The sequence below is a fragment of the Cucumis melo genome, chromosome 12, assembly GCF_025177605.1.
Source record: "Cucumis melo cultivar AY chromosome 12, USDA_Cmelo_AY_1.0, whole genome shotgun sequence".
In the NCBI taxonomy this organism is placed as follows: domain Eukaryota; kingdom Viridiplantae; phylum Streptophyta; class Magnoliopsida; order Cucurbitales; family Cucurbitaceae; genus Cucumis; species Cucumis melo.
In genome coordinates, this window is record NC_066868.1 from 403,389 (window position 1) to 422,681 (window position 19,293).

The window sequence follows — 19,293 nt, forward strand, 5'->3', positions numbered from 1 at the left end:
AGAAGAAGGAATCATCAAGTGCACTCGGATATCTCAACTAGGTTGGCACACCTTAGTGACCTCATCATATCTCATTATTGAAATAATTAAAAGGTCAATCTTGAAGTAACTCATGAATCAGATGAAGAGGATAATTAAATCTAATCTTGAAAGATGAAAGCTCTCCAATTTAAACAGATGTCTTGCATTGAAAAGCTTGAAAATTGCTTGGAAAGAGAGCACCAGGTGGATGCATTAAGTCTTGCAAAAACAATCCATCCACACTAAGGAATTTTCATGGAGAACTCTTTGGTTCCTTCCTTTGAAACCAAATTCAGCAAGCAACGGCTTCACAAATTTTATCCAAATTAAATAAGTTCTTTTGTATGGTAGAAATTCGTCTTCTTGGATATTAGCTTACTTTTGGGATCTTTCGTTCATATGACAAGTGCCTCTATTCTATTTAGCTCATACTCCTTTCTACCATCTCTGTTTCTCTATCTCTTCATCAATTTTATTTTGTGAATCTCGCACTCCTCCTCTATCTCACTTGTCTTTACTTTTTCTTCATCTCTTGCTTCACTATATTAAATTTTTTGGGTATATTTTATGCCTCACCTCTCTAGGCCCAGTTAATTTTACCTTTTCTGTTTAAATTTATCTTTTGTACGCCATGTGCCTCACCGCTCACAATCACACACCACTTTTATTTTTCTATCTTGCATTGGGCTAAGGACTATTGCTTGAGGGAATCCTTTGTTTTAAATGATGATGGTTTCAACATTGTACTTCTATCATATCCAAAAACAAAAAAAACATTGTTACTTCTTCTAGGATTCCTTTGATTTTTATGCATTGTATTGTTTTTGTTATTTCTTATCCAAGTATCTGTTATTTTATTTTTGAATCATTTGATATTGGTTGTGACATGTGCACGTCAGTTGAGTTATGCAAAGCTTTATGGAGTTCAGTTATAATACGCTAATGTAGTTTGAACATTCTTTTTAATATGCTTTTCTTATCTATCTAGTTCAGATTTTTGCTCTGAAACCAGCTGTTCACCAGGCATTCCTTAATCATGTTCCCAATAAGGTACTGCTAAATATTGGAAATAGTAACTAATTTATCCTCTTTCTTCTTGGTTTTAATGGAGTAGTTGTTGAAGGTAGTTAGATAAGCAAATAAAGAAAACATTAATTTATTTAAGCATTTTCCTTTTGTTTAATGACAGATGTCGGAGAAAGACTTTTGGACAAAATATTTTAGAGCGGAGTACCTTCATAGTACAAAAAATTCTATTGCAGCGGCAGCAGAGGCTGCTGAAGACGAAGAACTTGCCCTTTTTCTGAAGGACGACGAGATATTGGCTGCTGATACTCGGAAAAAGGTATGTTTTTTTTAAATGTCAATCTTTTAGAGTTTTCTCCCTTATTAAAATACTTAGGGTGGTTTTTTTAATTTTTATTATTGTCATTCCATATTAAATTCTATTTATTTTGGTTCATGTTATTTCTAGATTCGGCATGTTGATCCTACATTGGATTTGGAAGCTGATCTAGGAGATGATTACACACACCTTCCAGTATGTTATTGGCCTTTGTTTCGGTGTTTTATTTGGATTTTTTTTTTTTTGGTTCTTCATGGAAGACTTATCCTTATTTGGACTGTTATTTATTCCTGGTGCGCTGAGAGTAAGAAAGTGTATTAATTGTAATAGAAAGAGAGTTATTTGTATTAGGAGGGTCAGTTAAGAAAGTTAATTAGAAGGGTAGTTGTGAGAATTCCTTAAGACCTTGTACTCATATTTTCCTATAAATACAACACTTCTCTCATTTGAGGAGGATAATCATTTGGTAAAAAAATTAGACTTTTGGTTTACACCAATTCCTTTGCAGGATTTATCTTTGGATCTTTAGCCTCTTTCACATTTCAATAAAACTTTCTTGTTTAAAAAGTGTGGACAGGAAAATCAATTTTTTTGTTTTAGTATAATTCTCTTGTACTTTCAGTATTAGTCTCTTTTATTAATACCTTTAATAAAGAGGCTTCTCCGCTTAAAAAAAGTTAAGATAGAGGGGAAGACCTTTCAGATAATAAAACTATTTTTTGTCTTAACATTGTTATATTTAGATTGGTGGTCTTCTTATCTTACTGGCTGATGCAAAATTTCTTAAATCTAGGATCATGGAATCTTTCGCGATGGTGGCAAGGAAATAACTGAATCACAAAATGAGCACTATAGAAGGACTTTGTCACAAGACCTTAATCGTCAAGGTGCAGTTGTTCTTGAAGGCAGAACTATTGGTTAGTTTCCAACTTGTGATAAATTTTATTCTTATGTTGCAGTTAACCAGGTAAAGGTCTGAACTAATTTATAGGTAGACCTTGTTGAATATATATAATAGTGAAATATACCCCCTAAACCAGTATGGTCCGACTTATATGAAAGGTAGATTACTTAGTATGGAGATTCTGTTTGTAGACTACTGTTTTACAAATATACCTTAGCTCATGATTTTATGCCCTTGTCATTCTAGTGAAGGTCATGCATTCAAACTCCAACAATATCATTTGCTATCAAATTTTTGAAATGGAAACATATCTCTTTATTAAAGAGTCAAAGCTCAAAGTACATGAGCAAAAACCTAAGGATCAGTATGCACACTAGGCCATCTCAACTAGGTTGACACACTCCCTTGGCGCCCTCATAATGTCCAAACGCGAGGTATAAGAAACAGATTACAGCCAAATACAAAACTAAAGCAAGCCTTTCCCCATAGGTTAAACAGATATATTCTAATTATAGTAAAACCAAAAATTACTCTAGAAGGGAATACTCTTAGAAAGCTTTGAATAAACAACACCATGACAAGGCATTTAATTGGGCGAAACTCAAGGCAATCTTCCAGCTTGCAGATTTATCAAGGAAGACTTGTTGATTTGTTTCAAACCAAAATTCTACTAGTAATGCCTTGACTGTGATGCACCATAAGAGGTTTCTTCGTGACTAAATCCGTCAGAATTTACAGCACATTATTTCTGATATTATTTTCAAAAACCCAAAAAAATATGGAATAGTTGCAGCAGCTGGTTCCACCAGTTTACAGTATGTGGAGAGCCAAAAATAGATGCTGAAGTTTTTCCTGGTATGGTAATTGAGGGGGGGACAAGTGGGGTGGCTTTTTGTGTGATACTGAAGCACAGTTCAGACTTCCAAACAGAATGATCCACACTGAAATACTAATTCTTTTCGGACGTTTAGTTTTCCATAGACTCCTTTACACTACATTGTCATTAGGTGAAGTCGTGGATAGATGACTCTCTGATCTGAGGATGTATTTAACATTTTTCCTTCCAGTGAACTGAACAAAGCCTGAACTCCCTTAGGTCTTAATTAGATTAATGTCGATCGCCGCTGCTTCGTTTCCTGAATCAGAACCATGTCTGGATTTGAGCTCTTCAATAGTCTGTTCAGAGCCAATTGTTTTGATTTGCTTTGAAGAACTCTTGTGTTTCACTAAATAATCTTCATGCTTTCTTCTTTCTCAAATTAATTCAATCTCACAAGCTATTAAGAAAGGAACCAAATTTTGAGGGAAGCTTGCAGCTGCCTGTTTGCAAGATTTTTTGGATTCTGGAGGAAGAAATAACTTGGAAAAATCTGGCCTCAGTGTATCAGGAATCTCGGCCTCCTCTTGTTCTTATTAATGTTCCTCCAACTCCTCTAAATTCCCAATCTCCAACCCTTCTCAGCTTGCACTGACTGCCATGATTGTTGATGCTTCATCTTCTGGGAGCTCCTTTTCAGGAATTGGAATTTTTGAAAAAGGATGTGAAGTACGTCACATAAGTTTATTGTCTGAGCCTGGAATTTTAAAATGAGATCGGTGGTAATTCGAGTTAGAAAAATGTGATTTTATTGACCCGTTGTAATCTAAACCAGAGGTTGAATCTTCACATAACTTTATTCTAAAAGTTCAGAGTTCATTAGGGCCGTCCAAGCATTGTGGAATGATGTTCTCCCTTTTATATAGATTTTCTGAGCAGCCTTGAATCTTTAATGATTCTTTGTAACGAATTGAACAGAGGGCTTCTTTGCAGGGGACTTCTCTTTATTTTTTTTATTTTCCCAGGAAGATGAAGCATCAATAACCAGTGTGTATCAAATTGCTCGCTGTTTGGAAGTCATGTTGAACACCCTACCACACTGGCGAGAAGACAACCTGCCCAATGAACAATGAAAACACAACCCACGCATTTCTGGGCGAAACCAAGAAACACCTCACCGACGAGTCCAAGAGCCAAGACATGGTGAAGAAGAGTCATACTTGATCAGAGGTTCAAGAACCTCTTAGACCCCTTTGACTTTCGGTACCTATCAATGCCCACCTCAGGTTCTAACGCTACTTTTGAGGAAAGGAAAGAATTCCAAGCTCGTCCGCACCCATTTAACCGATGTCAGCCTCGACAGCACCAAGAAGGACGAAATCAAATTCTATATGACAGAGATGTCCAAAATGGAGGAGTTGACAACCACGAATTCGAAAGGAAGGTGGATCTTTTGACATTTAGTGGCAAGCTTGACGTGGAGGCCTTCCTCGATTGGATTAAAAATGTTGGGAATTTTTTTGAATACATGGAAACTCCCAAAAACAAGAAGGTGAAATTAGTAACCTTGTAGTTGAAGTCCGGTGCCTCGGCTTGGTAGGATCAAGTCTAAATCAACTGGAGATGTAATCTGGAAAAATCCAATCAAGAATTGGCCACGAACAATGAAGATGATGGAAGGATGATACTTGTCGGCCAATTTCGAATAAATACTCTACCAACAATATGAGTGGTGTCTCCTTTTCGTTGTCTCCTTTAGAAAAAAAAATGAGTTTCTTATACTAATATAGAAGCTTATCTCCAAAAAAGAAAAAAAAAAAGAAAACAAAACAAAAGAAAACAATATCGACGGTGTCGGCAAGGAAATAGAAATGTGGCGGAGTATGGTGAAGAGTTTCATTGATTAAGTGCTAGGACTCGGACAAGTGAGAGTGAGAACTACCAAATTGCTAGATTCGTTGATGGCCTTAAAGATGAAATACAAAAACTAGATTCACAACCTATAGCTTCACTGCTTGTGGCAATCTCAATGGCTTACAAAGCCGAAATTAAGTTGGAAAAAAAGAAAGAATGTACTAACATCAAGAAGAACTTTTGGGACAAGCCATTTACTCCTTACCAACGAAATACTCTTGAGAACAGCAAGCAAGTTCAAAGTTCTAACCTAACAAGGAATAAAGAAGATCAACCTTGCAAAGCCAATCAAAGTTGAAGAGACCAAGAGACTCTGAATAAGAAAGTAGGAACTAACACTTATCAAAGACCAAATCTTGGTTTTTGTTACCGATGCAACCATAAAGGACATTGTTTAATGAATGTCCTCAACGGTAGACGGTAGCATATGTTGAAGGTGGAGAAAGCCAAGAAGACGAGATGGTGCCAAATTCCGAAGAAGATACCAATGAATTAAGTCCGGGCGAGGGAGAACAACTTTCTTGTGTTGTTCAAAGAATTCTACTTATTTCAAAAACCAAGACTCATCCACAAAGATATGCATTATTCTGAATTTGTTGTACAATTAATGGCGAAGTTTGCAATGTCATAATTGATAGCGGGAGTAGCGAAAATTTTGTTTCTTCAAAGCTTTTGCAAGTCCTCAACCTTTAATTAGATCCACATCCACATCCTTACAAAGTTAATTGGATTAAGAAAAGTGACAAAGCTCAAATAAGTTCAACTTGCACCATTCCTCTCTCTATTCGTAATTTTTATAAAGACCAAATTACATGTGAGGTACTTGACATGGATGTTTGCCATATTTTGCTTGGACGCCCTTGGCAATACGACTTACAAGCCATTCATAGAGGAAGGGAAAACACATATGAGTTCACTTGGATGGGACAAAAAGTAAAGCTTCTACCATCAACAAGCCCGTTGGAAAAATTGGAATCCAAAGGCAAGAAGCATGTGAAGAAGCAATTATTTTGTGTTCAAGAAGGTGGACAACTTATTAAGAAAGATGTTAAACAAGTATAGACTTTTTTTTTACGGATGCTCCTATTACACTTGTAGTCTCTGAAGGATGAGAATCAACTATGTAGCATCTACATCGAGAGTTCAAGTATTGTATACCTCTTTAGTCCAATCCTTTGTAGGAACTACCCGTAATAACGAACTTATAGAATGAATCTGTTTATCATAAAGAGATTCGTTGTTCCTGACCCTGCTTCACCTTAATTGTTATTTGAATAAGTAGAAGTTCCGTAATAACGAACTTATAGAATGAATCTGTTTATCATAAAGAGATTCGTTGTTCCTGACCCTGCTTCACCTTAATTGTTATTTGAATAAGTAGAAGTTATGTCTTGGTTTGAGTGGGGATAGTATTTCTCGTGGTAAGAGATCAAATGCCAATCCCGTTCTTGCAGAAGAAAATGAGGATACTTGAAAATTGCTTGAAAAATTTCACCATGTCTTTGGAGGTACCCACCAGCTTGTCACCATTAAGGGATATTCAGCATATTATCGATCTCATTTCTGGTTCAACTCTTCCAGTTACCATATTATAGAATGAGCCTAAGAGAGTACGAGATTCTTCAAGAACAAGTCAATGAGCTTCTTGAGAAGGGACATGTTAGGCTTAGCCCAAGTCCTTGTGTCATCCTGGTTCTTTTAACTCCCAAGAAAGACGAAATGTGGAGAATGTGTGTGGAGACTTCACCATCAATAAAATTACAATCAAGTACCGCTCTCCTATTCCAAGAATGTCTGATCCTTTTGATCAACTTAGAGGAGTAAAACTTTTCTCCAAAGTTGACCTGAAGATCGGTACCATTAAATAAGGATCTGTTCAGGAGATGAATGGAAAACAACATTCAAGACTAGTGAAGGCCTCTTTGAATGGTTGGTAATGTCCTTCGGACTTTTCGATGCTCCTTGTACTTTTATGTGGCTAGTGACACAAGTTTTGCATTCATATATCAATAAATTCTGGTCGTCTATTTTGATGTTATTCTCATATATAGCACTTCTTATGATCAACATCTATCTCACCAGCATAAACTTTTCAAAAACACTTCAAAAATCCAACTTAGCATTAATCTTAAGAAGTGTTCTTTCTTGATCAAAGAAATATATTTTATGGGTTTTCTCATCAATGAGTTTGGTATATTTGTGTAGCCTAGTAAGATTGAAGCAATAAAAAACTGGCCTCAACCAAAAACGGTAAAAGAATTACAAAGCTTTCTTGGTTTAGCCTCTTTTTTTAGAAAATTCATTAAAAATTTTAGTACTATAGCACACCTCTAACGGAATGTCTAAAAAGGGACAATTTCTATGGTCTAAGTTCTTACCCCCAAACTCAAAGTTTCTAGCTCCAACAACCACCTCAGACTACAAACTTCGATGAAAATAACCTTTGATAATCAACTTTGACGACAACTTTTTTCTTCGGGCTCCAACAACCACTACCCACAATGAACTCCCACAAAAATCACCTTTAATGATCAACTTCGATGACAATCAATAGGTCGTTACCTACATTCGCTTTAGGTACCTAGCACTGGCGAAGACCACCAATAACGATAAACTCAAGTGACAATCACATTTGACAGCCAACTTCGATTATCACCTTGATCAACTAACTCCACCAACAAATTTTGTTGTTCATATCCAACAACTAACTCTATCGATCTACTCGACCACTTACTATAAAAAGAAAAAAAAGTTGGTTAATGGAAGTGTATTTAAATAAAAATTTTAAACTATTAGTTTATACTGTTTAATAGTTGTTTTTGTTTTTTCATAGTAATTTGATGTTGAGAGATCCTCTAAGGAGGATCAACTCATCCCTATTGTTATGCTTACCTCTCTAGAAGTTCTACCTGTAAAACGTTGTGCTATTGTCTGGTTTTTGTGGGTGAGCAGAACTGTAGGACTTTTAGAAGTTGGGATAGGGACCCTAGTGAGACTTGGTCCCTTGTTCGTTATTATTTTGCTTTATGGGCTTTGATTTCAAAGACTTTTTGTAACTACTCCATTGGCATTCTTTTGCATACTTGGAGCCCTTTTATGTAGTTGATTTCCCTTTTTGTGGGCTTGGTTTTTTGTATGTCTGTGCTTGTATTCTTTCATTTTTTTTTCTCAATGAACTGGTTGTTTCTTTTTTTTTTTAAAAAAATAAAACTGTCTGAAACAAACCTATGAATAATCAACATGTTCTAAGGTAAGCCTGAAAATCTTCAAGTTCCTCACTACTTGCTCTGTCCATTGATTCTCGATTGGAATGATAAATAGAATTGCTTTTTACATTTTCTTTGAGTTTGTATTTCTTCCTAAAAAACTGATTGTTTAATTTTCTGAATTGTTGCTTTACAAAATTGAGAGTAGATGTAGACTTGGAAGATCCAAGGACAGTAGCAGAAGCACTTGTGCGGTCTAGACATGGTTAGTATGGCATACGAAGGTTTCTTTTCCCAATTGGATCCCAGGCTTGTCACTGACTTTGCTTCTATCATGCATTGAGCAATTAAATACTAGTAACTGATTTTACAGCGGTAGAAGGAAATGAGAGGCAGACAGCACTTGATAGGATCTCTAGGATGACAGCGATTGAGGATCTTCAAGCACCTCATAGCCATCCTTTTGCTCCTCTTTGTATCAAGGTTTGATTTTTATTGGTGAAAGATGCTAAGATCTACAATCATTTTAGCTGAAGACTATTTGATGCCATATAACAGGATCCTCGAGATTATTTTGATGCTCAACAAGCAAATGCCATTAAGACATTGGATGATACACGAGCTGGAATGCAACAAACTAAGTGCAGTTTAAGCACTACAGAAGCATATTGCTCACTGAGGGAATCCATATCTGAGATTAAGTCTTCTGGATTCAATCATCCCATAATTAAGCCTGAAGTTGCACTTATGGTAAAGGCACCTGCAGCTTTTTCTTGCTAAAAACAGCCATTTCTGATATCTATATTGACTACTCTTCTACTACCAAACGTTGATTTTTTTTTTTTTTTGTAGGTTTATAATGGATTAACTCAAAATATTTCTAGTACCAAATATCAGCTAGGGAAAAACCCTCAGGAGAGTATTCTGGAGAGTTTACCAAACCCTACTAAGGAGGAACTTCTACACGTGAGTTGGTGCTCCTCTTGCCGTAATATTTGAATATATGTATAAAATTTATTTTTTGAAAGGAAAACAAGTCTCTTTTGTTATAATAAGTGAGACTAAAGCATAGTACAAGAGGTTTATAAAATAAGCGAAAGAAAATTTAGGATCAGTAGACATACCCGGACATCTCAACTAGGTTGACACCCCTTTATTGTCCTCGTCACATCCAAACAAAACTAAGAAAAGACTTGTCAAAGAAGACAATCAGACTGCCTTTACAGCATATAATAGTGATATTTTAATATATTTTGATGGCTGGTTTTCAGGAGATGTTAAAATCACCCATTTAACCATCTCACTAACATTTATTGGCCACAATAATTATATTTTAGACAGTGAAGTTGGTTGACTGCATAAGTTATTGTTCTCCTGTCACTTGTGTTTCTTTTGATATTACTGTTTATTGAGGTATTGTTTAAGAAAGCTTATTGTTTCCAGCATTGGATCTCGATTCAAGAGTTACTCAAGCATTTTTGGTCGTCTTATCCAATCACCACATCATATCTTTATACCAAAGTAAGTTCTTATTCTTATTGCAGTATTAATAAGACAATTTTTCATTTGATACTTTCTATCCAATCACCACATCACATCTTTATCCATTTATTTCTATATTGAATAAGTAGTTCAAGGTCTACTTCTATAATACTTCACATTTTCATGAACTACGATTGACCAAGAATCTATTTTTTTATGACTAATTACTGTTGTGCAAATAATTCACAATATTTACATCGTCAAGATTAAAGAAAAGATGGGAAATCTGTCTTTTCACAGCTATCGTCCCACTAAAAAAAATATTCCCTTCTCACAAAGCTGCAACCCGAATTGAGCTTTGTCCAAAGCTGGGAGGGTGCAGAAAAAGGTTAGCTTTGTGGAAGAATTTTTTTTCCCAAAGTTGGGAAGGTGACGCCCATCAGATCTGTTTTGAGCACTATAGCTATTTGTTACTTCTCTCTATTTTGTGGTCATTTCGTGTTGTAAGACTATGGAGAAGCTCATGAGGAAATTCCTATCGGAAGGGTGGCTGAAGGAAAGGGTGCCATTTGGTTAACTCGTAGTTAGTGGGGAAGCCTACAAATCTGGGGTGGGGAGTGGGGGTTAGAGATCGAGAAATTAAGGTTATGCCATGAAGCTCTGTTGGCCAAATGGCTGTGGCATTTTGCCCTTGAACCCGAAGCCTTGTGGTCGAAGATTATCGTGAGTAAACATGGCCCTCATCGTTCTAAGTGGGTGGTGAAAGGGCTAAAGGTACACACCGTAATCCTTGGAAGGATATATCTCTCCTTGTCCCTTCTTATTCCCATTTTGTGTTATGTGTCGAAGGTCAGGATATGTTTTTTCTGTGAGGATCATGTAAGGCCTCCTATAATTAACACATATAAAAGGAGGGGTAAAATAGTAACTTGATGGTTAGTTATGGAAAAGAAAAAGGCTACTGAAAAAGAGGATTGCTGTGGAGCTCGGTAGTGGAAATTGAGGGAGACTATAAATAGTATCTTTTAGGTCTTTTTAGGGTAGGATATATTTTGTGTTATTTTGGTGTAAAGGCTGCTGTAGCCTCTGGATATTCCTAGCTCATTGTGAGGAGCTGGTAAGTTTTCTATATCTTGTTCTTGTATTTCTGGGCTGTTGTGACTGTTTTACATGTTATTTGGCTTTATGTATATATAATCCAGCAGAGTACCGCCTCTGTTTCAAGCCACTATTAGTTGTTTGATGTCTTTGTTGTTGAGAATCTTAACAAATTGGTATCAGAGCCTCAGAAACTGGGGGTTATTACTCGAGCAATGGCTCAACATGTGTTGGAAGAAAGAATGGAAGGAACGGAGAAGGAAGTCATGGGTCTTAAGTAGATGACGCTGGAAATGAAGAAATCCATGGATCGACTGACAGAGGAAATGAGAGAAAATCACAGTTATAAAAAAAGAGAAGAATCTGGAACTTCGGGTGGTTCTGTGATGAAACTGAAGGGAAAAATGGAGGAGTTCAATGGTACTAATGAAGGAACTCAAGGAACCATGGACAGAAGCAAATACAAGAAGCTGGAAATGCCCATGTTTCTTGGTGAAACCCTGAATCTTGGGTTTACCGGGCAGAACACTTCTTTGAGATTAACAATCTGCCAGAAACAGAAAAGGTGAAAGTGGCTGTAGTGAGTTTTGGGCAAGATGAGGTTGACTGGTATAGGTGGAGCCACAATAGAAAGAAGATTGAGTCATGGGAAGACCTCAAGAACCGAATGTTTGAGTTCTTTAGAGATTCAGGGCAGAAAAGTTTAGGAGTTAGGCTAATCCGTATACAGCAGGATGGATCTTATAATGATTATGTGAAGAAATTCATGAATTACTCGGCTCCTCTTCTGCACATGGTCGAAAGTGTGTTAAGGGATGCTTTTCTGATGGGTTTAAAGCCAGCACTACAAGCAAAAGTCATTAGCAGACACCCACAGATCCTGGAACAATGTATGCATGAAGCTCAATTAGTAAATGACCGTAACTTAGCTTTTTGAGGCTTGCAAGAGAAGAACTGGGTTTACCAAAACCAAAGAATGGCGAAGGCACCAGCAGCAAAAGCAAGGGAGGTAGTGATAAGGAAGGCCACAAGAAAACTGAATTCCAAATGAAGCAAGTGACTATACCCATCAAGGGCAGCTACCACCAGAATGAACCCCCCATAAAAAAGATTGTCAGATGTAGAATTTCGTGCTAGACTAGATAAAGGGTTGTGCTTCAGGTGCAATGACAAATACTCCCATGGCCATAAATGCAAGGTTGAGGAGAAGAGAGAATTGATGCTCTTTATTTTGAATGAAGAGGAAAGCAATGAGGAAGAACATCCACCCGAAGAGAATGGGGAAGAGTTAGTTGAATTGAAACATTTGGAGCTGACTGAAGGAGCTGAAGTGGAGCTCAAGATCATCACAAGCATCTCATCAAAGGGCACTATGAAATTAAATGGGGTACTGATGAATAAGGAGGTGGTGGTTTTAATTGATAGTGGAGCCACTCATAACTTCATACATAAGAAGATTGTGGAGGATAGGAGGCTGTCGATGGAAGTCACTCCCTTTGGAGTTACAATTGGGGATGAAACCCGATGCAAAGGTCAAGGGATATGCAAACGAGTAAAACTCAAGTTAAATGAACTGTATATTGTGGCAGGTTTTTTGGTGGTGGAACTAGGCAGCGTGGACTTAGCTTTGGGAATGCAGTGGCTGAATTCCACTGGTACTATGAAAGTCCATTGGCCATCCTTAACTATGACGTTTTTGATGGGAAAAAGACAACTGGTTCTCAAGGGGATCCGATGCTTATCAAGGCTTAATGTTCCCTAAAAACCTTGGAAAAAACATGGGAAGAAGAAGACCAAGGCTTTTTAGTTGAGATGCAATTCGGTGAGGTTGAGACCGAAGAAGATTATGAGGAAGAAGCACAAGTCAAAGGTGATGAGGAAGATTTTCCTATGATCAAGGTTTTGCTGTATAAGATCATTGATTTAGTAGGAGCATTGACCATCACATCCTTACATTGCCCGAACAAAAGCCCATCAACATGAGGCCTTATAAATATGGTCATACTCGGAAAGAAGTGATAGAAAAGTTAGTGACAGAGATGCTCCAAGCGGGGGTGATTCGACCTAGCCGCAGTCCTTACTCCAGCCCGGTTTTGTTAGTAAAGAAAAAAGATGGAGGATGGCGATTTTGTGTGGATTATAGGAAGCTAAATCAAGTAATAGTGTCTTGTAAGTTTCTCATCCTTGTAATAGAAGAGCTGCTGGATGAACTACATGGAGCCAAGGCATTTTCGAAGCTGGATTTAAAATCTGGATATCACCAGATTAGAATGGAGGAAGATATTCAGAAGACAGCATTTAGGACGCATGAAGGACATTATGAGTTCCTTGTCATGCCTTTTGGCCTCACCAATGCACCGGCTACCTTCCAATCTCTCATGAACCAGGTATTTAAACCATTTCTAAGGAGATGTGTATTGGTTTTTTTTTATGATATACTGATTTATAGCGCTGATATAACGGAGCATGAAAAATATTTGGGAATGGTGTTTGTTGTTTTAAGAGATAACCGACTGTTTGCTAATAAGAAGTGTGTGATCGCACACTCGAAGATCTAGTATTTAGGGCATCAGATTTCCAACAAAGGGGTAGAAGCGGATGAGGAAAAGATAAAAAAGCATGATAAATTGGCCACAATCCAAGGATGTGACAGGATTGAGGGGTTTCCTAGGCTTGACGGGGTATTATAGAAGGTTTGTGAAGGGCTATGGTGAAATTGTAGCCCCATTAACCAAACTCCTACGGAAGAATGCATTCCACTGGAATGAAGAAGCCACAATAGCCTTTGAATTGCTAAAAGCTTCCACGACTACCATACCCGTACTAGCCCTCCAAAATTGGTCTTTGCCCTTTGTGTTGGAAACAAATGCTTCAGGTATAGGTGTGGGAGCGATGCTGTCACAAAATGGGCATCCAATAGCTTTCTTTAGCCAGAAATTATCCATGAGAGCACAAACAAAATCTATATATGAAAGAGAATTGATGGCGGTGGTACTTGCGGTGCAAAAGTGGAGACATTACTTATTGGGACGGGAATTCACCATCATCTCTGATTAACGAGCTTTGAAATTCCTATTGGAACAAAGGGAAGTGCAGCCTCAGTTTCAAAAGTGGTTAACTAAGCTGCTAAGGTATGATTTTGAAATCCTATACCAGCCCGGATTGCAAAATAAAGTAGCCGATGCTTTGTCTAGATTGTAACAGACAGCTGAGTTGAACGCCATGTCTACACATGGAATAATTGATGTGGAAGTAGTAGAAAAGGATGGGGAGTTGCAGGAAATTATAAAAAGCTTGAAGGAAAATCAGGATGAGGGAGGGAAGTATAAATAGGAGAATGAAAGATTATTGTATAAAGGAAGGGTAGTGATCTTATAAACATCCTCTCTAATTCCAAACTTGCTGCATACTTCCATGATTCCATTTTAGGGGGCCATTCTGGTTTCTTAAGGACTTACAAACGAATGATTGGGGAATTACATTGGATAGGCATGAAAAACGACATCAAAAAGTATGTTGAGTAGTGTGATATTTGTCAAAGGAATAAGTTTGAAGCCATAAAGCCTGCTGTTTGCCAATTCCTGAGAAAATGCTAGAAGATTGGACCATGGATTTCATTGAGGGACTACCCTTGGCTGGGGGGTAAATGTCATTATGGTAGTGGTGGATAGGTTGAGTAAATATGCCTATTTCATAACTCTTAAACACCCATTTTCAGCTAAATAGGTTGCTAAAGTGTTCATTGATAGGTTGATTGGGAAGCATGGAATCCCTAAGTCTATTGTGTCAGATTGTGACAAGATTTTTCTAAGCAACTTTTGGAAGGAACTATTTGTTAAGATGGGAACCATATTGAAGAGAAGTACGACCTTCCATCCCCAAACTGATGGGCAATCCGAGAGAGTAAATAGATGCTTGGAAACATATCTAAGGTGCTTTTGCAATGAGCAGCCGAGTAGTTGGGATAAATTCATACCCTGGGCCGAATTGTGGTATAATACCACTTTCCATGCTTCAGCAAAGGCAACCCCTTCCAACTGGTTTATGGGAGACCACCCCCTCCTTTAATTTCCTATGGGCACCAGAAAACTCCTAATAATGAGGTAGAAGCCATGCTGAAAGAGAGAGATTTGACCCTGAATGCCTTAAAGGAAAATCTGGGTAATGCACAAAACAGAATGAAGAAATGACTGATCAAAAAAGAAGAGAGCTTAAATTCAAAGTTGGGGAGGAAGTGTACTTAAAGTTGAGACCGTATAGGCAACGTTCTTTGGCTAGGAAGAGATGTGAGAAACTGGCACCTAGATACTATGGACCATATAGAATTTGGGCAAGTGGCTTATCGCCTGGAACTACCGCCGGAGGCAGCCATACATGATGTTTTCCACATCTCACAGTTGAAGTTGAAACTGGGGAAGCAGCAGGGAGTACAGCATCAACATCCCATGTTGACTGAAGAGTTTGAACTCCAACTATGGTCAGAAATAGTGCTTGGGATCAGATGGAACAAGGAGCTAGGAGCAATGAGTGGTTAGTCAAATGGAAGGGGCTACCCGAGGCTGAAGCAACTTGGGAATCAGTGTTTCAGATCAATCAACAATTCCCTACATTTCACCTTGAGGACAAGGTGAATTTAGAGCCAATGGGTATTGTAAGGCCTCCTATAATTAACACATATAAAAGGAGGGGTAAAAAGGTAACTTGATGGTTAGTTATGGAAAAGAAAAAAGCTATTGAAAAAGAAGACTGCTGTGGGGCCCGCGGTGGTGGAAATTGAGGGAGACTATAAATAGTATCTTTTAGGTCTTTTTAGGATAGGATATATTTTGTGTTATTTTGGTGTAAAGACTGAGCTCATTGTGAGGGGCTGGTAAGTTTTCTATATCTTGTTCTTGTATTTTTGGGCTGTTGTGACTGTTTTACATGTTATTTGGCTTTATATATATATAATCTAGCAGAGTACCGCCTCTGTTTCAAGCCATTATTAGTTGTTTGGTGTCTTTGTTGTTAAGAATCTTAACAGATCATTGGTGGGAGATAGACCCCGCTCTTCAACGTTTCCTAGGTTGTACCATTTGTCTTCTTTGAAAAACTGCTCTGTATCAGATGTTTTTCTTTAGTCTGAGAACTCAGTCTCTTTCTCCTTTGGTTTCCGTTGGGCTTTGTTTAATAAGGAGTCGATGGAGGTGGCTTCTTTTCTTTCTTTGATCAAGGGTTTTGACTTTAGATGGGGTAGAAGGGATGGTTGTGTTTGAAGTCCTAATCCGGTGGCGGGTTTTTTTTGTAAGTCTTTCTCTAGGATTTTAGTTGACCCTTCTCCCATCATTGAATCAGCCTTCGATGTTCTTTGGAGGATTAAGATTTCTAAGAAAGTTAGGTTCTTCGTCTGGCAAGTTTTTGCTTGGTCGTGTGAATACAATAGACAAGGTTTCAAGAAGGTTGCCTTTGTTAATGGGTCCATTTTGTTGCATTTTTTGCTACGAGGAGGAAAGCCTGGATCACTTTCTTTGAGAGTGTCAATACGCGAGATCAATATGCATTTTTTTCTTCCTTGAGTTTTATACTTCGTCTGCTTGTCAAAGGGACGTTCGTTTGATAATTCGGGAATTCCTTTTTCATCCGCCTTTCAGAGAGAAAGGGTGTTTTCTTTGGTTTTATGGAGTGTGCTGTGATTTGGGATCTATGGGGCAAGAGAAACAGTAATAGGGTGTTCACCGTTCAGAGGTGTGGAGATGGACCCTTGTGAAGTTTGATTCTTGATGAGGTCTTATGTTTCTCTTTGGGCTTTGACCGAAGGTCTTTTGTAATTACTCTCTCATGTGTAGTTGGAAATCCTTTCTATAGTGGGGTTCTTTTTTGGGGGCTTGTTTTTTTTTTTGGATGCCATTCTATTCTTTCATTTTTTTTTCTCAATGAAATTTGTTCTATATATATATATATATATATATATATAAAAGCTTCAATCAGAATCAAATAAATGATGCTAATCGTTGCTCCAATAAGTTTACGGGCTTATGTATTACTTGATTAGACTCAATTAAGGACCAGGTCCTTTGATAGATTTCAAGGGTCTAATTCATGCTTCTAGAGGCATAAGGCAGTGGAAAACGAATAACAGAAAACCTAGATTTTGTTCTATAGGTACAAGGCAAGGTGACCTCTTCGTGTTTATTATTCATAGTTGATTTAGTTTGGTACTCTTGACTTATGAGGCCTTGGAGGAACCTAGTTGGTAAATAGTCTCAGCTACAAGATCAAGCTTTGGCCCTCCCCATATCTTGGTGTTCCCTTAATTGTAGCTCTAGCATACTAAAAAGCCACATTTTGTACTTTGTAGAATTGTGGTGTTGGTAGATATTTTTTTGTGAGCTAAAGAAATAGGGAAATGAAAACCCTTTCTAGGGTGGGATACTTAGCTTTTGATACTGGAAAGGTTGGTGCATGATTGGCAATGTTGGATTGAATTTTGAAACTTGGGATGAAGAATCTTCCTGCTAGATGTATGATTTGACGTCAATATTGAACTAGCTTTGCAGTGGTAGATAATGAAGGGGACAACTTAGGAAAGGACTTGAAAGCTGGAACTGTGGTCTGAGAAAGAACTTGATCCGTTTAGCAGGGATTATGTCAGAAAGCTACCTGCTGCTTACATGCCTTGTTGATGGGGTAGAATTTTAGTCAATTGGACATGCCACCAGTTCAAGGTCCAGGCAACAGAGATGAGGCACATTCGATTGTTTGAGAAATGTTTTTCTTTCCCTTTTTTTCTCTATTCTGGATATAATTTGACCTGCTGAAGTCAATGTGATACACTTTTTAGCGTCAGCTTATATTAAATGATTTATACTGGGTATATATTGCATTTTTGGCATAAGTCGCTTGTACTCTTATTGCTTGTTGGTGTGTTAATTGCTACTCAGGTCAGCAGATTGAAGGATGCAATGTCCAAAATCTATCGACAGTTAGAAGTACAAGAATCTTCCCCCAATTTGATATTTTGACCACTATATATATATATGTTTGCATTATTATAGTTTTATGATACCATTTGTATTAAAAGCAGGAGATTAAGGAAACCGTGGTGGCAGACTTCCGCCACCAAGTATCTCTTTTGGTTCGTCCAATGCATCAGGTTTGTAGTGTATTCTCTTTCAAAACTTATACAAGTACCCCAAACTTATAAAATTAACCACACTCAAACCTTGTTATAACTTTATTGATGAGTGGTTACTGGGTTCTAAATCCCCAATCGTAAACCACCTTCAAACTAGATGTTGCAATAATACCTGACCACAAAAGTTGATGGTATTGTTGAATTAGAACCCTTTATTTTGTGAGTTCAGGAGGATTGGTTTGTAATAACACTTTATTTTCTTATGCATGGTAGTGAGTATGGTGGATGAGAAAATGACTTTGATTTGTTTCTGTAGGCTCTGGATGCTGCGTTTCAGCATCATGACGCTGACTTGCAGAAGAGATCAGTAAAGAGTGGAGAAAGGGTCAACGGATACACTTAGAAATTATCAAATATAGAATCTCTCTTTCAATTCCCTCACTGAGTGTTCGTCTTCAAATGAAATTTTGCGGCGGACAGCCATCATCATGTGTTGGACAATATTTAATCTATTGCCTTCAGTAGTAAATAATGGTAATTTTTCATTTTATAATCCATACTAATTATTTCTCCATATATAGATAGAATAAACATTATAATTGTATTGTAATAGCCACGCTGACTTTATATTTATATATATATTACGGGAAGTTACAGAATATTTATCTTCAGTCATCTTGTTTATCGTAATTCAAACTTTATTTCTAGGGCATTTCCTTTCATTGTTCATCTTCTCGTGTATTTCAAGGAAACTATAAAATTCAACTTTTCTTTCATTGTTTTAAGGGCCATTCCTTTTGGTGTTTCCTTGAAATCTTGGAGTAGTTTGGGTGATCCTTTCAAAATCTTAATAATGTATGATGGGGGATATCTCTTATTTATAGTTTATTACAAGTGGAGTAAAAAGATAGTTAAACTATAATATTATCTAATTTGTTATGAAATAAATTACAATGAAACAACCAAAGAGAAGAATAGAGGAGAGAGGAAAAAGAGAACAATTGAATTCAATTGTGATGTGTAACAAATGATTTCTACCTCTATTTATAGGATTATGAGAATAATGGTTATAAAACCAATTATAAATAGGGGACAAGAAAGTTATGGATATTGATAGGGAGGTGAATTTGTAACCTAAGGAGAGTATGGACATCTAATAATATTTGATTTTAATGTTGAATATTCATAACATTCTTCCTTTAGATGTCCATATTATATAAAATAAATGCATCGATAAAACCTTACTAAGAAAAAACCCGATGAGAAAAAATCCTAGTGAAGGAAAAAGAATACATCATTTTATATACTTTAATAATTGTCACATTAAAAACATTGCTAGGAAGACCCAATGGGAAAAACCATAGTTAAGAAAAGAATGCAATATTTTTACTC

The 19,293-nt window shown here is 37.2% G+C and overlaps 1 protein-coding gene across 8 annotated transcripts in view; it reads left to right on the forward strand.

The window, feature by feature from the left end:
• The window catches only part of LOC103497008 (general transcription and DNA repair factor IIH subunit TFB1-1-like), a 39,274-nt gene extending 20,702 nt beyond the window's left edge, over positions 1-18,572 (forward strand). For 6 of the 8 annotated variants that reach the window (XM_051080340.1, XM_051080343.1, XM_051080342.1 and 3 more), the window contains 12 exons: positions 1,015-1,071; positions 1,211-1,366; positions 1,496-1,561; positions 2,160-2,283; positions 8,416-8,472; positions 8,581-8,690; positions 8,766-8,957; positions 9,060-9,173; positions 9,651-9,728; positions 17,708-17,755; positions 17,848-17,919; positions 18,218-18,572. In XM_051080340.1, coding sequence (XP_050936297.1) covers positions 1,015-1,071; positions 1,211-1,366; positions 1,496-1,561; positions 2,160-2,283; positions 8,416-8,472; positions 8,581-8,690; positions 8,766-8,957; positions 9,060-9,173; positions 9,651-9,728; positions 17,708-17,755; positions 17,848-17,919; positions 18,218-18,304 — 1,161 coding nt within the window. In that variant the 3' untranslated portion in view covers positions 18,305-18,572. Of the gene's footprint in view, positions 1-1,014; positions 1,072-1,210; positions 1,367-1,495; positions 1,562-2,159; positions 2,284-8,415; positions 8,473-8,580; positions 8,691-8,765; positions 8,958-9,059; positions 9,174-9,650; positions 9,729-17,315; positions 17,685-17,707; positions 17,756-17,847; positions 17,920-18,217 lie in introns of those variants that run through there. The other 2 variants (XM_008459056.3, XM_051080341.1) reach the window with 2 other exon arrangements.
• The last annotated feature ends 721 nt before the right edge of the window (positions 18,573-19,293 follow it).